The sequence below is a fragment of the Amaranthus tricolor genome, chromosome 2 (genome assembly GCF_026212465.1).
Source record: "Amaranthus tricolor cultivar Red isolate AtriRed21 chromosome 2, ASM2621246v1, whole genome shotgun sequence".
NCBI lineage: Eukaryota > Viridiplantae > Streptophyta > Magnoliopsida > Caryophyllales > Amaranthaceae > Amaranthus > Amaranthus tricolor.
In genome coordinates, this window is record NC_080048.1 from 28,503,488 (window position 1) to 28,521,316 (window position 17,829).

General features: G+C 33.9%; 1 protein-coding gene across 1 annotated transcript; it reads right to left on the reverse strand.

The window, feature by feature from the left end:
- Positions 1–1,932: 1,932 nt before the first annotated feature.
- Positions 1,933–14,946, reverse strand: LOC130803300 (uncharacterized). The gene is made up of 7 exons (XM_057667503.1): positions 14,015–14,946; positions 13,302–13,404; positions 13,151–13,216; positions 7,812–7,994; positions 7,558–7,654; positions 2,594–2,720; positions 1,933–2,506 (listed from the first exon to the last, which is right to left on the reverse strand). Exons 1-6 carry the CDS (start codon positions 14,694–14,696, stop codon positions 2,601–2,603), a joined length of 1,251 nt encoding a protein of 416 aa, XP_057523486.1. The 5' UTR covers positions 14,697–14,946; the 3' UTR covers positions 1,933–2,506; positions 2,594–2,600.
- Between the last annotated feature and the right edge of the window lie 2,883 nt (positions 14,947–17,829).

Genomic DNA, 17,829 nt, shown 5'->3' on the forward strand with positions numbered 1-17,829 from the left:
ATATGTTGTTAAGGAGTATATATAGTTGTAGAAGCCTCAAAGTTAATGTTTTATGTCAATAACTCCTCAATATAAAACTCGACAGTGTCTTTGAAGACCATTTCAAGACTTTGAAGTCTAGTTCACATTCTAACTGTAGCAACTTGTCTTATTTTTAAAGATTATTTGAACGTTTGAGTTCAAGTCCTTTTGAACTTTTTCTTTAATGTTTAAGGCTAAAAAGATAGTAGTTTAAAAACTACAAAAACTATTCTAAACAATTAGGGATATAACTGAGAAATATAAATAACAATTTCCTATAAACTACAATGTTTAACATTTAATAAAACCAAAATTCAAATATTCAGATTCATAGTTTTAAATCAGCTGTCTAAACCAAGTCAAATAATAATCTATAATTAAGAATCACAAGTTTAAGTCAAATAACATATTAAGTCAATGACTTTTTGTTTTAATTAATCTAAAATTAATTAAACAAATTATGATACCACATAATAACAATTTAAGATATATCATTAAACAAGATCAACACAACTAATTGGAAAAATATTAGAAATTTTTATTCAATATAAGGTTGAATTAGATCATTCAAAAGAACGTGAATATTCAAAAGGAGTTGCAGGATTGGAGCTTCTTGATGAGTGAAATCAAGTGAGTTTTTACCAAGATCAGTTTCATTTGATCATATCGTTTCATTTTCATGTGTAAAACAAAATTCTTGGATTAATTGGCTTAATTCTTGGGCCTACTCGGTACAAGAAGCCAACCGGGTTAGGGCTTATAGACAATTTTTGCATGTTGCTTAGCATTTGTTCCCAACTCTTATCTATATGGCATTTATTGGATATATAATGCTACTACAAATATAATTACAAGTACAAATGACTACAATAAACATATATTTGTAAACCCTTGTATTGGCTATGTACTTTCTTCAAACACCAAGTATGACACCTGCTTGAAGATAATGTTACAACAACGAAAGTTGCTCGGAAATTCGATATAAGTAGAAGGCATGTAATCACTTTTCTTTTGTGATATTTCTCCCACAACGGTGCTTGGAATGATAATGAAACTCACAAAGAGATACAATCTACAACAACAATCCCTAAGCACAAAGCTAATTACTCTCTCCCTATACTTTACGCAAAAAAGAAGAGAAAACAAGAACAATGTTATGTTCTAAAGGCAAATTCAAAAAAGAACTCAATGGAATGGATTTTCCCTGAGCAAGCAACCTATATATAAAAAGATGCTGAAACCAATGTAAAATCACATTATAACTTATATAATAGCAGTTATATTCAATGATTGGAGGTTACCGGTCAGTGACAATGATTGAAACCATTCATACAAACGGATATAACTCCCAAAACCGCAAAATCCAAAGGACAGAATACTGACGACGAGTCGTTGCCCAGAACGTCGACTCGTCACTTGTGGGTGACGAGTCGGTTTTTTACTGTTTTCTAATTTTTACGATTTTACTTGGCATATTTTGGTTTTTGTTATTATTGTATATTGTCCAATACTATATGTAGTATGTCAGATATATAATCTAAGTCCTATATACTCTAAATATTTAACAACTAGGGGTGTTTAGAACCACATACCAGATCAATCCGGATATTCGATTTTTCGGATACTGAAAATCATAATCCGGTTCCAAAATGGATTAAACTGGTATTTTGAATTTCGGATCTTGGTTATCCGATTTACTTTCTAAATATATTTTTTTGGATTCTTTAAAAAATATTTTACTATTTTTACACATAAAAATTTTAACTCATATAAAGTTTGAAAAAAATCATTTTAAAAATATAGTTGAATATATAAAAGTCTAATTTAATTAAAAATAAATTAGTTATGCAAATTAGTAGTAGTTGAGAATTATAAATATTAGTGCATCCAACAATATAAAGAGTTCTTTTTTTATATAGAAAAAATATATAAATGCTATATAAAAAAAACAGAAAACAGGGAAGTTTCCTAAACATTGAAATCTTTTTGAATTGTGATCATAACCTGTAGCCAAAACACTAAACAGAAATCTACAATTCAAAACAAAACCAAGAGTTGAATTTGAGGATACATGTATGTAAGTATATGGCTCGTTTCCAGAAACGAACAGAATGAAACCAAACATTGTCTATGGTATCGTGCAGCTATGAATTGTAGTCTATTAACTTGAAAATACATGAGAAACAGAATTAGAATGAGAACTACAGGTGTAAACACTGAGGTCATCACTTCAATGTTGAATTCTTGATATCATCTAAGTTTCCTAGAGAAGCATCAGTACTGAAGATGAGAGGTATATATAATCTGACATAACATTCTTATATATCTTGCACGAAACCAACATACTAAACGAAGCGCGCCAAAATATTTGGACCGCAGGAATCCTGATCACGTTTAGTTCTTTGTTATACTTATACCAACTCTACAACAAATGTCAACTGTTACTTGAAAATACGACAACGACAATTTTTTCTCCTCCTGCATCCTGATAAGTGAGAGACATCATTAGTTTGTGGAAAGTTAAATTTACCATAAGCTATAGTTATTGAAAACCTAGATTATCCCCCGATACCTTCTAATTAGCGAAGTTCATCGTGGTAGTCGTCATCGTCATCATCGCTGTAAATAGAACTATAGAAAACATATGGATTCTCAATCATCTCTGCCAGAGAAAGACGTCCATCCTTATTTGTATCAGCCTGAAATTTAAGAAACATGAACATTAGAGATTCCCAAGGAATACCGTAAATTGTTAAGAGTTTTATTTGTGGGGAGGGAGGGTCATACAATGAAGGTAAAGAGATTAATTTGTAGACCAGAAAACAAAAAAAATAGGAAATAAAGAACTGCTAAGCAGAACCATCTCAAACCCTCTACATGACCAGAGGAACGAATAAAACACCCTCAAAATATCTCCTCTGATTAGTAGCAGCGAACTAAACTTTCATAGACTACATTCTTTTACACCGTGCAGTTGATTAATCAGATACGATTGAAATATAACTCAACCTAAAAAACGAAAAGAGACATGAGACAGAACAGCTGGATCACACAGAAGACACGCCCACAACAGGAAGACATAACAGTAAAGATAATCCACGACTGGATAAAAAGAAGATAAAACTTGCAACTAGCTATGAACAATCCTGGTACCACGGCATTCCAAATTTATCAGAGGGAAAGTAAAACAATGAAATTAAGTACCAGACTTCGCAAGTTAGTTTCTCTAACGACCAAGTCAAGCAGAAAATCTTGCTGCAAGGAAGTCCTGCTTACCCATACAGTCTACTTATATTTTCTCCACTTTTATAAGTACACCAGATTCCCTTGTGGAAATTTCTAACTAAGTGCACCATTTCCTTATATAGACACTTTCAGGAATATAGAATTTATTAATTTAATGTTTCCCATGATCACACTGTGCAACTACATGAGGGGATAAACATGGCAGCTCTCTTGCTTTCACATGAGCATTTCAGTAACACACACACGTCATTTCTTATTTTGTGTGCCCATGAAATTGGTGCATTCAGAAAAACTGGAGGAAGTATCTTCCTTTTCTAGTCTACTCTGTGTACCGAGTTTCACAAAAATATGCATCCTTACCCCCAGATAGCATGTTTAGCTTGCAATCAATCTGAATTACGAAGATCCTTAAAAATATGGGGAAGGTGCATGGACCGATGCACAATGTTATGGGATAACTAGTCATCCATTGATACGCAAAACATCGAGTAAATTTAAAGAGAATTACGCACATCAAGATTACATTTCATTTTGATTCACAAAGAGAAGGAAAAATTGAACTATCAGTTATGTTTAAGAAGAAAGATTAATAATTGATTGTTAACGAGAACATGAATTCAGCCTGAATTACTTTTTAACATTTATTACAGTTTGTAATGCTGTACACATCGAAATGGAAAGGATGTAAATAGTCAAAAACAACTTCTATAATTATATGTTAAATAATGCACAGCAGAAATTGAAAGCAATTACCTATAACAGATGCTTCTATTTTATATTTTTCAATTATCATAAACACACTCACAAGACACGACAATGATAAGTTATGCCCCTTCAAACTTTACACAGCTTATACTGGGCCTAAGGATCATCTAAGATAGCAACAAGGGGAACCCAGACATTTATACTAAGAAAGAAGTTACCGCCTTACAACAGGAAAACAAGTATTCCTGGTCCAGCCGCAGAGTATAAAGCAACAAATACTAATAAAGTACTGAGTTTCAAAAGACTTGAAAGCATCACAACTTCAAGCTTCTTCAAACATTCAAATACATGTACAGAGGAATAATTGTGAATTTGAAGCATTTTAGGCGGTTATAATAAATATGAAACATGTGAAAGCTCCTGATCCAGCCTGTTCAAGAAAAGCTAACAGGCACAAATGTTAGAGCAACACCACAACCAGAAGGATTAATGAATCGAACTCTGCATAGAGGAGTTCCTAGGTTGAATTGATAGAAGAATTCTGTTAAGGCACCCTGGAAAGAGCATTATAAACACCCCATCCATGGGTCTGTTTAACACAGAAGTTAATTTGACAACAAACCTAGTGGTTGCCACGCAATTAAGTTTAAGCATTACCCTAAACATGCAAGTGACCTCCTAATGTGCTAGGCCACATGCTTTTGCAGTTTTGTCTTTGTAAGTAGTTTCCTAATCTAATTTCAAATATATATTGTGATGCAGGAAAGTGTATCTGGTTGTAAACCATATAGGACACCGAGGAGAATTATTGGAGTCTAAACAAAAAGTATTGAAAACAGCTAAGTGAAAGCCAATATGGAGGGAATATTTGTGACAAATATAAGAAAAATCCATCTATTTATTGATAGAAGTAGAGAAATCAAACTTCTCATTAACCCTTCCTCATGTGCATGTTGTTTGAAATTGTTGTTAGATATTTTCAGCACTAACATGAACCTACATTAAACAAAGGGGTGTATTTTTAAAAGGAAAAGATGAGAGTGTGCGCAATCTTTTAGATTTCACAATTTGATGAAAAGATACAAAAACACGGTAGACTTGTAGTTGTTGAGCTAAAGGAACATATAGAGGACTTGAGAAGCCAACATATACGAGCTTAGAAAAATGGCCATTGATAGAGAATCACTAATAAGTGCTCAAGACTTGGTATAACTTTTTAAGGGACGTTGATCCAAAAAAATGTTGTACAATAAACAAGAAACAAAGAGTAAATACTAGTCCTTGCATGACAATTTGTATTTGAAGTAGGAAAGATAAATTCGTGATGAAGACAAAGCTTTATAGTTCTTTGGTATTGTATTATAATGGACTACTATATTGAAATAGTCACTAAATCATATGAAATTTTACACATGTGAAGTTGCATATAATGTATGCTACCAAAGGTCAATCAAAAACCATCTACTTATTATTACAAGGGGAAGAATAAAATTAATTAGATATGACCCCCCCCCTACACACACACACACACAAATTAAGGTTTTGGTCACAATCGTAATGACGGTTGCGAAAAAAGTTTTTTCGGTCATTGCGGATGATTTCACGATCAATGCGGTCTATCTTTTGTAAACTCAAAAACCTTTAAGATAGAGTCGCAAATCGTCATGGGGCGGGTCCGGAGCGGGTCCAGTCAGACCCGGACCCGAACCTTATTTTTTTATTAGATCCAGACCCAAATTCGGACCGTAAGGGTCCAAAATTTTAAGACCCAAACCCAAACTCTACAAATTTGATAGGCCTAGGGTCCTTAATGGGTCTAAATAAGAGCCTCTTTGATTAGCCAAGTTTGAGCATTTTGTAAGTCATTATATTTTTTACGTATTTTTGTAAGGGACTTAATAACGTATTTTACAAATATTTAATACTAATCTAACATATATAGCGTTATCCTATAAGAAACATCAAATAATTATATAACTTAACTTTGACAAGAACGATATCTCTAGAAATAGTTCAAACAAACAACCGATTAAAAATATTGGAAACAGAATGGATCAAAGTTTCAGCTTAATAAAATTGGTCTTGGACCATATAGACTATAGGTGTTATATTAAGCTAAAACCTGGGTCCATATACTTAATGTATTATACTACTATTTAGATCATAAACAAGCAAACAATGAATGATCGAGGAGCAATCAAAACAAATTTATTATCTTGGTCTCATGGAGATCTTTCTAACCTTATATAGCAAACTTTAGAGAGCTCACACAAATAAGTTTACCGTAATATTATTCATGAACAATTGACGGCGGAATTGAGGAAGAAATGAAGGAGAGAAATGGGAGTATGCAGGATTGAAGAAGAATTTAGCATTTTAGGATTAGCAACTTAGCATATTATACTCTATATGAATAGAAATGTGGCAGACTATTTAAAAATTATGCGGGTCTGGGTTCGAGTCTGCGGGGAGGGTCTAGGGTCTGAGTCCGAGTCCAGAGGTCGGGTCTATGTCCGGGTCCAAACTCCTAGACCCTTCAATTATTTTTTCAGATCCAGATCCAACCCGAATCCAATGGGTCTCAAATAATAAGACCCAAACCCTTAAAAAGGGGCGGGTCCGGGGCAAGTCCAGCAGGGTCCTAGACCCATGACTATCTCTACTCACGATCTAGTGATGCGGTCATGTTTTTGCACTATGGACTCGATGGGAGACATATGCATTGGGGTATTTTCAATGTCGTATAAATCATATCAATTGATAGTATCAAAGAATGGAGAATGATAAATGAAACTTCAATCAATTGGTATGTAGATATAACATGACAAAATTTCAAACCAAAAGAAAACTTCGTAATCTCTTAGGTAATATAGAACATTGGTTTTTGGACAGATTTAGATCACCCTTGATTAAGATTTGGCAACGTTGAGAACACATGAGATAAATGAAAAAGAAAAATAATGAGAGACGAGAAAGAGACATCACCTGATGTCTGATGGTATCCACTAGATAAGGATGAAATCTAGTATTTGAGCAAATAATTTTAAGGTTGATGTTACATATCAAGCAAAAAGGGGAGGTTGATATCAACTACGCAAAAGACTAAAATTTATATTTAGATATAGGAGTCGTAACTCTTCAGGTGAGTGTGTTCTTGAGTCTATTGCCAGCGAGTAAGCGACCACCATCTCCAATTTGAACGTTATATTAATGTTATGTACCATAAATTTGACAAATAACAATCATTTTTTCACACTTGGAACTCTTTTACTTGCATATTTAACAATCATTTTGTCTGTGAATGTCACGAAAGTGCACTTTTTTAAAACCTAAGATTCAATCCTTTTAGTAGAGCTATTACAGCATGACATCAAAGAAACACACGTCAGCAAGAGACAACTCAATCATCAGTTACAAGCAAAAGCAATAGCTCATATATTAAAAAAATAGCTCATTTTCTACAAATATATGAGGCCTGATCAGTGATTTTTCTGAAAAAATAGCAGGATTATTATGTTGCTGTCAGTCAACAGAGTTTGAGCTACAAAAAACATACTGCATTACCAGATCAAGTCAAAGAAATACCTGGGATATGATGTAATCAGCCTGCTGTTTGGCATAATAGCGTTCAGAAGGATGAAACTTATCAATAATAGGTAACAGCTCGACATCTGTCAATAACCTGGTAGCAAAAAACAGTCAAATTATAGGAAAATAAATGTTACAAACCAAAAGCAGATGCAGATCCCCTTTCAACGGTTTTGCTTGATCGTTTTACAAGAATGGAGTAAAGAGCATTTTGTAATAAATGAATAAATATCTATAGTTTCAAGAATTACCCATCACCATCTTTATCAAGCTCATTAAAGAGTTTTCTAGCAGCAGGAGTTTCATTTGGGTCGTCTGAATGATGTGTAGTATTGTGTCCATGTCCTTCTTCTTCATAGTTCCTCACCAGATCAAAAAGACCATGGAAAAATTCATTGAAGTTGATCTTGCCATCTTTATCTGTGTCCCTTTCCCTAGAAGACCATGGGAAACTTCTTAGAATTAACAGAAAAGAGGAACGCGAAACAAAAGTCAAGAAGATCTATGAGCAATAAGCCACATAATTATTTTTATACAATAGGATCCAACAAAAATATACCTTTTAAGAAATAGGCAAGCACCACAACAACCACCATAATGCAAGCAGACTAGAATTAAGAAAAACCAGTACACAGCGCATTCTGATGTGAGCATCTCAGCTATAACATAAACTTTGCTAGTATTATCTAGAGAAGAGTACACAATCATCTTTCGCACAATAATATGAATAACAAAAGTTTTTCTGGCCCTATAAAATTTACTTCAGACATATGAGAGATATCCTAACATTGTTGTGGTCTCCACACACGGAATTCTACGGCAAGGCGATTTGTAAACATCAAAGGAAAAGTTTGAAAGCTCGAATAAGCATTGTCCCAAAATTATGTGTATCCTCTTGGTAACATTTCAACCACAAAACTATTGAAGAAACTTTTTCAATCCCTCATATTCCCTAAACCCCATATCCAAAAAAGTTATAGGCTAAATGAAATGAATAAAGCTCTTTATCCTCTTTCTCTCTCTTTGTCCTATGTGCATCCCCTTACTCTCTCTCCTCTATCTCTTGAAAGGTTTCATCTAGAGATTGAGGGTATTGTTCGAAGGCTACAGAAAAGGGAGAAAAGCTCAGCGAGAGAAAGTGAAAGAAAACATGGCCAACAATCTATCTTTTAGCCAAATGGGTGCGCCCTCGCTCACCAAAGCGTAAGGCCCACCCTATTTCGGTGCAGAAAATTTCGAGCTGAAACCTTAACTCGCTAAGATGATTCAGAGGAACCAGTTTGTGGGCACGCTTCTTAGAACCCACACGATCACATCATTGATTTTTTGGAGCAATGTGATAAAATAACTACAAAGGACTTATTAGCAGAAGCAGTAAGAATGTGGCTTTTTCCTTATAGTTTGAAGGATAAAGCCAAGGCTTGGTTAAAAGTTTAGCCTACTGGCATATATAGAACATGAGAGCAATTGGCCAATGCATTCTAGGCTAAGTTGATTACTCCTAAGAGGACCTCTCAGATTCAAACTTCGCTGCAAACTTTTAAGCATCAATTGTTTGAATCGTTATACGAAACTTGTGATAGGTTAAAGGACCTCCAAATGAGCATCAAATCCCTAATTGGCTACTTGTTCAATCCAATCCTTTTGCAGTGGCTTGTTTGACAAGCATAAGTTTTCTATTAAGGCCACTTGTAGCAGTGATATGGACTTTAAGCTTCATAAAGACCTTTTAAGACTATTTTAGGCAATGACCAAAAATGAATTCTCATGGAGAAATGATGGAAAAATGATTGAGGTCAGGTGTCACATAAAAAATTATAAATTATAAATAAAAAATAAAAAGAGAAAAAGATTGTGAAACTAAAAAGGCTCCCACCCAATAGATTGCCAATCTCACTAAATGGCTAAGGTAAGTATAAGTTCTTCTCCTGGTGCTTTATTGGACAATATATCTAATTATGAATTGTGATACGTGTGGCATTCTTGATAATATTCAAGCAATTTACCTTAAGTTTACGAGGAGACATATGCTTTGCACAATAGACTGCCTAATGACCCATTTTCTAATAATTATAACCCAGACCACTGGAACCAGCCAAACATGTCATATAAGAACCAAAACATTATGAACCCTCGGCCTCCACCTCCGCTTCAGCACCCACCTCCATAGAACAACCACAAAGCCCACCAGGGTTCTTTTCTCAACGAGCTAAGGTCATTGACATTCTAATTAAGACTGTACTCTTTCCCGAAACGTTGGCACAAGCGAAGTTAAAAAAATATAGAAAGTTTCTGAGTTTGCTGAAGGACATGCCTCTAGAAATTCCTTTTCAAGATGCATTATTTGAGATACCATTATTTCCCAAATTTCTCAAAATTTTGTATTAAACTGAATGACATCATTTGAGTTTCTAAGGATGTAAACCTAAATGCTATTATGATAGGGAATTTACCTCCAAGTTAGACGAGACTGGTAGTTTCGGTATCCTTGTTAATATTGGGAACCATTCTGAACTTAGTGTGACCATAGTGCCGTTGTAAGCCTTAAATCATATTCAATGTACAAGAGACTTATCATATGGGAATTTTGTCCAATGTGGCCTTAAAGAGAGGGAAGTTGGTAGTATCATGTGACTTTGTAATCATAGACATTCCTGAAGATGTCAAAGACCCAAAACATAATAGGGAGATCGTGTTTAACGACTTCTAGCACCCTAATTGATGTGGCTAGCCGTAAGTTGGTAATAAGCGTAGGGTGGATAAGGTAGAATTAGCTATACATAATTTTTTGAATACCCCAGTCCCGAATAAGTCTAGATATATCTTATTGACACTAAAGATAATTTAATTATTGAGCCTAAATGGGCCCATGAGTTTGATATCCTACTATCCTTTCTTGAAGGAACTACGAATGATGATGCAGAGATGTTGTGATTGAAGGACCCTTATGAGGGCGAGTCTAACAACCTTAATCTTGAGTTGTTTGATAAGGCTTTGTTGGTTGCTGAGACCATACTGGTAGGGGAGATCCACCCCTCCTAGGTAGAGTTAAAATCTCTTCTTTTTTGGTGATAATTCAACGTACCCTATTATTGTCACTATTGAACTTGATGGTGAAAATTTGGACCAATTGGTCAATCTTATTTGAAAACAAAGAAAACTCATTGAGTACACTATTGATGATATTAAGGGTATCAACCCTTTTATATACACCCATAGAATAAATGTGAAACTTGATGCTACTCCCTCATTAAAGGGATATAAGAGACTCAATCCCAATATAAAGAAGGTTGTTAATAAAAAGTGTTAAAGTTGTTAAATGTTGAAATCATCTATCATATCTCTGATAATAAGTGGGTATTTCCAGTACAAGTTATCCGAAAGAAGGTGTCACTGTAATTGAAAACCATAAAAATGAATTGACCATACAAGGGTGGCGAATGTGTATTGACCAAGGAAAATTCAATAAAGCCACCCAAAAGGACCATTAACCACCCCCCTTCATTGATCAGATGTTGAAAAGATTGGCAATTCGTTCTCACTTTTGTTATTTAGAAGGATACTCTACCCATATGGTACTTTTGCTTATTGCAGGATGTCATTTGGCCTATGTAATACTGCCATGAAAAAAAATCGTGGTTACGGATACATTAGTAACAATCACGAAGTAGCAAAAAACAATAATAATGTAGTAATAACGCTAATTGCGGCCAACGCAGTATGGATTTTTAGAAGAAATCACATTCGGGAGTTTTGAACTTATAATTGGATTTTTGTAGTTGAACAACTATTATTAAGTAATAATGTGCCCATAGCTATTATAAATGCACTTTATGAGGTGCCTTTAGTGGATAATTAATTACTTTATTAGTTATGTATTTTATTTAACAATTAAAATTATGCATAACTATAATTATTTGATATGTAATTATTAAGTCAATGGATACTGATGAGCTTATTCTATAATGTTCAGGAGCTGTTAGAAAAACAATCCTACAAGCTCTTCTCGAAAATAACGTAACGGTGAAATTCCAAACGTTATACATTACATAATGGTCAATATGGAGTTTTGGCTGTGAAAATTCATGCATTGTTACATAATGATATTTAACGTCGCTTTAACTCTAAAACAGGTTACATAACGACCATTACATAACGTATCAGTCGAGTTTTTATTCCATGAATGCCACAACCACCTTCCAACGTTGCATGACGTCCATATTAGCCGAGTAAATTGAATAGAGCACGGAAGTTTTTATGAGCGACACTCTGTGTATGGCTACTCTCAAACTAGCTTATGTGTGATGCTAGTGATCATTGTGGCAGTGTTGGGGCAACATAAGGACGATAAGCTCCATGCCATCTATAACGCCAATAAGAGTAAATTATGGAACAACTTAAAAAGAGCTTCTAGTAGTGGTCTTTGAACTAGAAAAACTTAGATACTATTTTATAGGGACTAAGAATAATTAAAAAGATGTTATGTTTGGACTATTCTGATTTATTTTTTGCTTCAAGAGTTCGACGTGCAAATTTTAGATATAAATGTTGCTAAGAATCTAATAGTGCACACTTTTTATACATGAGGTTTCAGGTACGCTAGACATCTATGATTATTTCCTGAATGATCAACCAGGTTGTTATTAAGCCTCCCTGGTTTGCTGAGATTGTGAAATACTTGGCTAGTGGTGTGTTGCCATCTAGGCTCAATGAATTAGAGGAAAACGTTCTACCACGACATCATGTATTGGGATGACCCTTTGTTGTTAAGATCTTATGCCGACGACATATTGTACCGTGTTGTAAAGACTGAGGTACATTCTATCCTTAAGCACTGTCATGATCAACCTTCTGTTGGGCATGCACCTTTTTCAAAAACCTCAGGTAAGATACTTAAGAGTGGTTTTATTGGCCTAGTCTTTTTAAAGAGGCCTAAATTTTTTATGTGTGAGGTGTTGATTTTCATATTCCATACCCTTCAACATTTGGGAACAAGTACATACTTGTTGCTGTTGAATATGTTACCAAATGGGCGGAGACCATTGCCACTAGGACTGATGATGCTAGGGTGGTATCCAAGTTTTTCAAGTAAATAATTTTTTTCATGTTTTGATTGACCTCCTCATAAGTGACAATGAGACCCACGTTATAGAGCAGAAATTTAAAGAACATCTTAGGAAGTATAGGGTACACCATAGATTTGCTCCACCTCATCGCCCCCAGACAAGTGGACAAGTTGAGGTGTTCAATCGTGGGCTCAAAATTATTCTTCAAAAAATTGTGATTGGTCTGAAAAGCTCGATGATGCCTTATGGGCTTATAGAACAGCTTTCAAGAAACCTATTGAGACTACACCATTCCGGATAATTTATGGAAAGCATTGTCACCTTACTAAACTAGCACAAGGCTCAATGGTTAGGTGAAAAGTTGCGGCCTTTTTAACTACTAAATGTACTTCATCTCTAAACATAACAAATTTAAATTGAAGACAAGCAAGGAAGGGAAACGGAACACATATGCAATAGATAGGATAAAAGGAACAACACAAATATGCAAGCAAGTTTCAATTGACAAAAATGCTGCAACATACCGTACTTCCTCCTTGCATAGCCACTGAATTAACTTTGGGTTCTTGGTGTCAGCAGGATGCAAAAAGCTATAAATTATAATAATCATGCATTAGGGAAGTCATAACAAAACAGAAGCACCCAAGTAAGAGTTTCTAAAAGATGGAAGCTTACTCCTTGAACTCTGTTATATTCAAAAGACCATCTCCATCCACATCAGAGGCATTGAAGTGCTCCTCTCTCCACCAACCCATTTCATATCCAAAAGTATTATTATCTACAGAGTTTTATGTTTTTCAGTGATAACAGCAACATCATAGGCAGCAACGAACATGCTAATACTAGAAGAATACCAAGATTTAGAAAAAGACCACACAAAAGTAGAGACAATTGCAACATAGCGTTACTTCCCTGATGATTTATATATCAAGTCATTAACTTCAGAGTACAATGTGAATTGCAATTCTAGAAGACAGCCCAAGACAAACATTATGTCCCAACCCCAGGGTACACATGGACTCAGAATCAAAATACAAACATATCAATCAACTCGCATCAGTATAACTCTAGAATAAACACTAAAGTATCCTATAGTTTGCTAGCTCGTCAAGAAGCCTTGTTCAAAAATCACAATATTCAAGAAACCCCCAATGATGGTAAATCACAATATTCAAATTTCCATACTAAGAAAACTCAAGTTGATGTTATTCCCAAAATTAGCACAAACAACACATGAGAATTGAGAACCACCAAGTCCTCAACTTGAAGATCTATTCCAACAAATAACCCTCATATAATCTTAGTCAAAACAGATTTTATATTTAATTAATTAAATAAAATACAACCAAATTATTTCATTGTTGCACTAAAAAGTAGAGAAAACAAACCTGCAGATTTAACCCAGCTAGGAGGCTCATACTCAGAAAAAGAAACAAACCCATCATGATTCTTATCATGAAGTTCCATTTCCCTTTGAGTCCTATGAAAAACTTCAGTCTCAGATTGTTTAAGATTCCAATCAGTCAACTCTTTTTCAGAAACATAACCATCAATGGGGTCCACATCAATCTTAGGAAACAACTCCAACAATCTATTAGTGATATTAAACCTCTCTTCATCATTCAAATAGTCTTCAGCATCCATAAAATCTTCCCACTCAGGCTGCTGCTCATGCCCCTGAGCATGATGACCATGATCAAAATGTTCACTTTCTCTTGCTCTTATTTCCTCAGCGTGATGTCGAGCAATGCCGGCGATTTCATGATGGTGCTCCTCAAAGTACATGCGCTCCCACTCTTTATCTTCCCGATGACGTTCGATCTCCGCAACAACAGGATCGAAAGCAACCGGGTCATGGTGATGGTGTCGGAACTCCAGTGACGGGTCAGGGTGTTGGAGGTGATCTTGTGATGTAAAAGTGAAATTCGACCGGAGTTTTAAACGGCGGTGAGAGTGATTTTTGTAACTGTTTTCATGGTGTCGGGAATCATGGTTGTTTGGAGAGCGTGAGAGGAAAAGAAGAAGGGAAATTCCGATGATAATGTATAAAATAACTGATAGTTTCACCATTAGAGAGATTGGTTGAGCTTGGAGCTTGGGAAATGGAGAACCTGAAGAGAGAGAAAGAGTTGGGTTGAAGGAAGGAAAGAAGTTCGTGGAAGTTGAGAAGGGGTTTGCTTGCTGGTGCAGGTGCAGGTGTTGGCGCGGTGACAAGTTGATTAATGTTAATATGCTTAATGGTTTTGCTTAATCCTAGATTTACCAATTTAAACTAAAATAAATATAGTAGTATACTATCTACTTGTGTTTTGACTACAATTTTTTTTTTTATCTTGATGAATATGACAAGTGTTGGGCTGGGTCAATTTGTGCCATTTTCTTCTTGTACTTGTTCAAAGCCCTTTTTGGTCTTCTCGGGGTAGTGTTGGTGATAGATATATTTTCCCTAAAATAATGCATAAAATAACATTCAAGTAACATTCAAAGTTCATTTGCTGCACAGAGAGATGACAGTTTAGTCTGAATATGCCCCTAATCTGATCCGAGGAATTTAATTCATCTAAATCCAAGAAAAGAAATAGTCGACTCTTAATGTGATTGTAATCAAATATGCTGCTATTTGGTTGAATGCAACCTTCCTTTCCCCAAAACTACCTGTTGCGAGAAATGGTGATTAACTGCTTCATTCGCCCGAATAGGCTGAACCATTCAGTTGAATCCATTCCCATTAGATCGAATCTTTCCTTTATTCGCCAAAATAGGGGGGTTTGGCAAGTATACAGCTCCAAGGTGAAAGTTGATAGGAGGTCGAATACTCTCTAGAGGGAGGGGGGTTAATAGAGAGTATGCCCGTTTAAAATTTTTATCTGGAAGATTAGCTCAAGAGCTTGGATGACCTTTCAAAACTGTTTTCTGGAACAGTTTTTAGGTCAATTGATAAAACTAAAACGTATGTGCGAAAATAAACATAATCAATAACACACGATATGTTAAAGAGGTTCGGTTCTAAACAACCTACTCCCCACCTATGGGTTCTCTTCCAACCCGTAGGATTCAACGCCTTTTATTAATAAACTTTAAGACAACCTAGAAGATCTCTCTATCTTCTCTCACGACGCTCTTCCCCTTGAAGAATGTCTTACAAGTTCCTTAATAAAACCACAAATTCCAATCTCACAATAGAGATTACCAGTTGAACACTTTAAAAAGTATTCTAAGGTTAGGCATATTAATGAATGAAAATTCTAACTCTTTTTAACACTAAATCCTATTACAAATTGTAAGAGCTAGATGAACTAAAGAATTACAACTCTTTTGAATGTTTAGAGAATACTAGTTCTTAAGTCAATAAGAGAGAAAATTGTAAGAAAAGGTGTAAAACTCAATCCTTGAACGAAGCCTTGTATTTATATATGTCACCCCTCAACATATACTTGAAGAGCAAGAAAGCTTCATCCGTTAATTTCGTTGATCTAGTTATTCTGTGTCAGTCTTCAAGATCTTAAACTTTAACTCAAACTACCGTTGCACTGACAGCTCATATAATTACATCATTGTGTGTTGTATTTGCTATTATCAACCATTGTTGTATTGCCACGTTAGAACTCATACAAGATATTGAATACTCAGCAAAAACTAGATAAAATAACGTGTAAAATTATATTCAAAATTAATTCCTATTTTTAGCATTAATTTAAATTGTCTTTTCCTATTTTTAGTGTCAATTAAAATCATCATCTTATTTATAAGAAAGCCTATAATTAGTATAGCTTAATTTCAAAACAACTAAATTAAATTCAAATATTCATATACAAACCGTGTAATATCATTTAAATTACAAACAACTTATTTATTCAAAATCGTTAATAACAAACCATGTACTCTTACAAAAAGTGTGAAACTTATACTTTAACATTTAATCATCTAAATATCTTAAACACACATTTTAAATTCAAATTCAAATTTAATAACAAATTTAACATAAAACATAAAGCACATAATATATCCAAACGTTTAAAATAAAACATGTAATGATTTATTCAAATGTTCAAACATACTTTATTTTTAATTCGAACTTAATTTCAATATATTTTGACCTATTAAAATATTTCAAAGTTAATTTTCATATAATTTAACCTATTAAAATATTTTAAATGATAATGACGAAAATAACCTTATCTTATAAATAATTATCTTAAAAACATTTAAACTTATTTCAAAACTTATAAATTCAACCTTAAGATAAACTTAAGTCATTTAAACATGTTTCAAGCATATTTCAAGCTTAGCTAGTTTATCAAATAATCTACCAACACTTAAAAATATTTCGGACAAAAATACTTCATCAATCAATATGTTTCGAACTTAAAATATATATCTATTATTCACTTTATATTTAATATGATTTTGGACAGACGTAAATAACTAAATATAATTACTTAATTTATTTGTTTAATTAATATGTGTTTTGAATTATCATCATTTAAGAGAATTGAGTCTTCAATCTCTCCCTTGATCAAAGTCAAAACCATATTTTCCTAAATCATAATACTAAGTTAACATACATGATAAGAATAATAAGATATCATTAAGCAGAATGTTTTCAAGACTTTGAAAACAGTTTCAAATTAGAATAGTATAAACCAATAAATTATCAGGCATGGATATTGAAATCATTAATAAGATAAACTATTATCACAAGCAAACAAATAACTAATCACAATACATGCAAAGATATAATAATCAATATTGAATTGTAGCATCATATCAATATTTTAAAATCAAAATGTATCATGATTATTAAACGACATGAACAAGAATAATAATCAGTAACTATGAACATATCATCAAACATTATAAACATCAATCAAACAACAAATAAAATAAATTTTAACAGATGTACATGAATATTTATACTTAAGATCATGAAACAAACAAAACAGATAATAAAGAAATCATCAGATGAGCGACAACCAAGCATGCATCATAAAACAACAGCAAGCAAGCAAACAAGTAAGCATAAACCAATAAGCAGAGCAAAGCATAAACATAATTTACATAATTTATCCCCCTTTTTGACTTTCATCAAAAAGTAAAAAGGGATGAAAATATTGGGATTGTTTAACAAAAAATAAATGTTTGTCGAAAAAAAATTGTTCATCAACCAGCATAGAAACTACTTCTTAGACCTTGTCTTCCTCTT

Coding starts and splice junctions, on each gene's coding strand:
- LOC130803300 (XM_057667503.1), bottom strand. CDS start 14,696: ATGGTGAAACTATCAGTTATTTTATACATTATCATCGGAATTTCCCTT. Junction 13,217..13,301: donor AATATAACAGAGTTCAAGGA/GTAAGCTTCCAT, acceptor TATAATTTATAG/CTTTTTGCATCCTGCTGACA. Junction 7,995..13,150: donor CTATGCAAGGAGGAAGTACG/GTATGTTGCAGC, acceptor ATGGTCTTCTAG/GGAAAGGGACACAGATAAAG.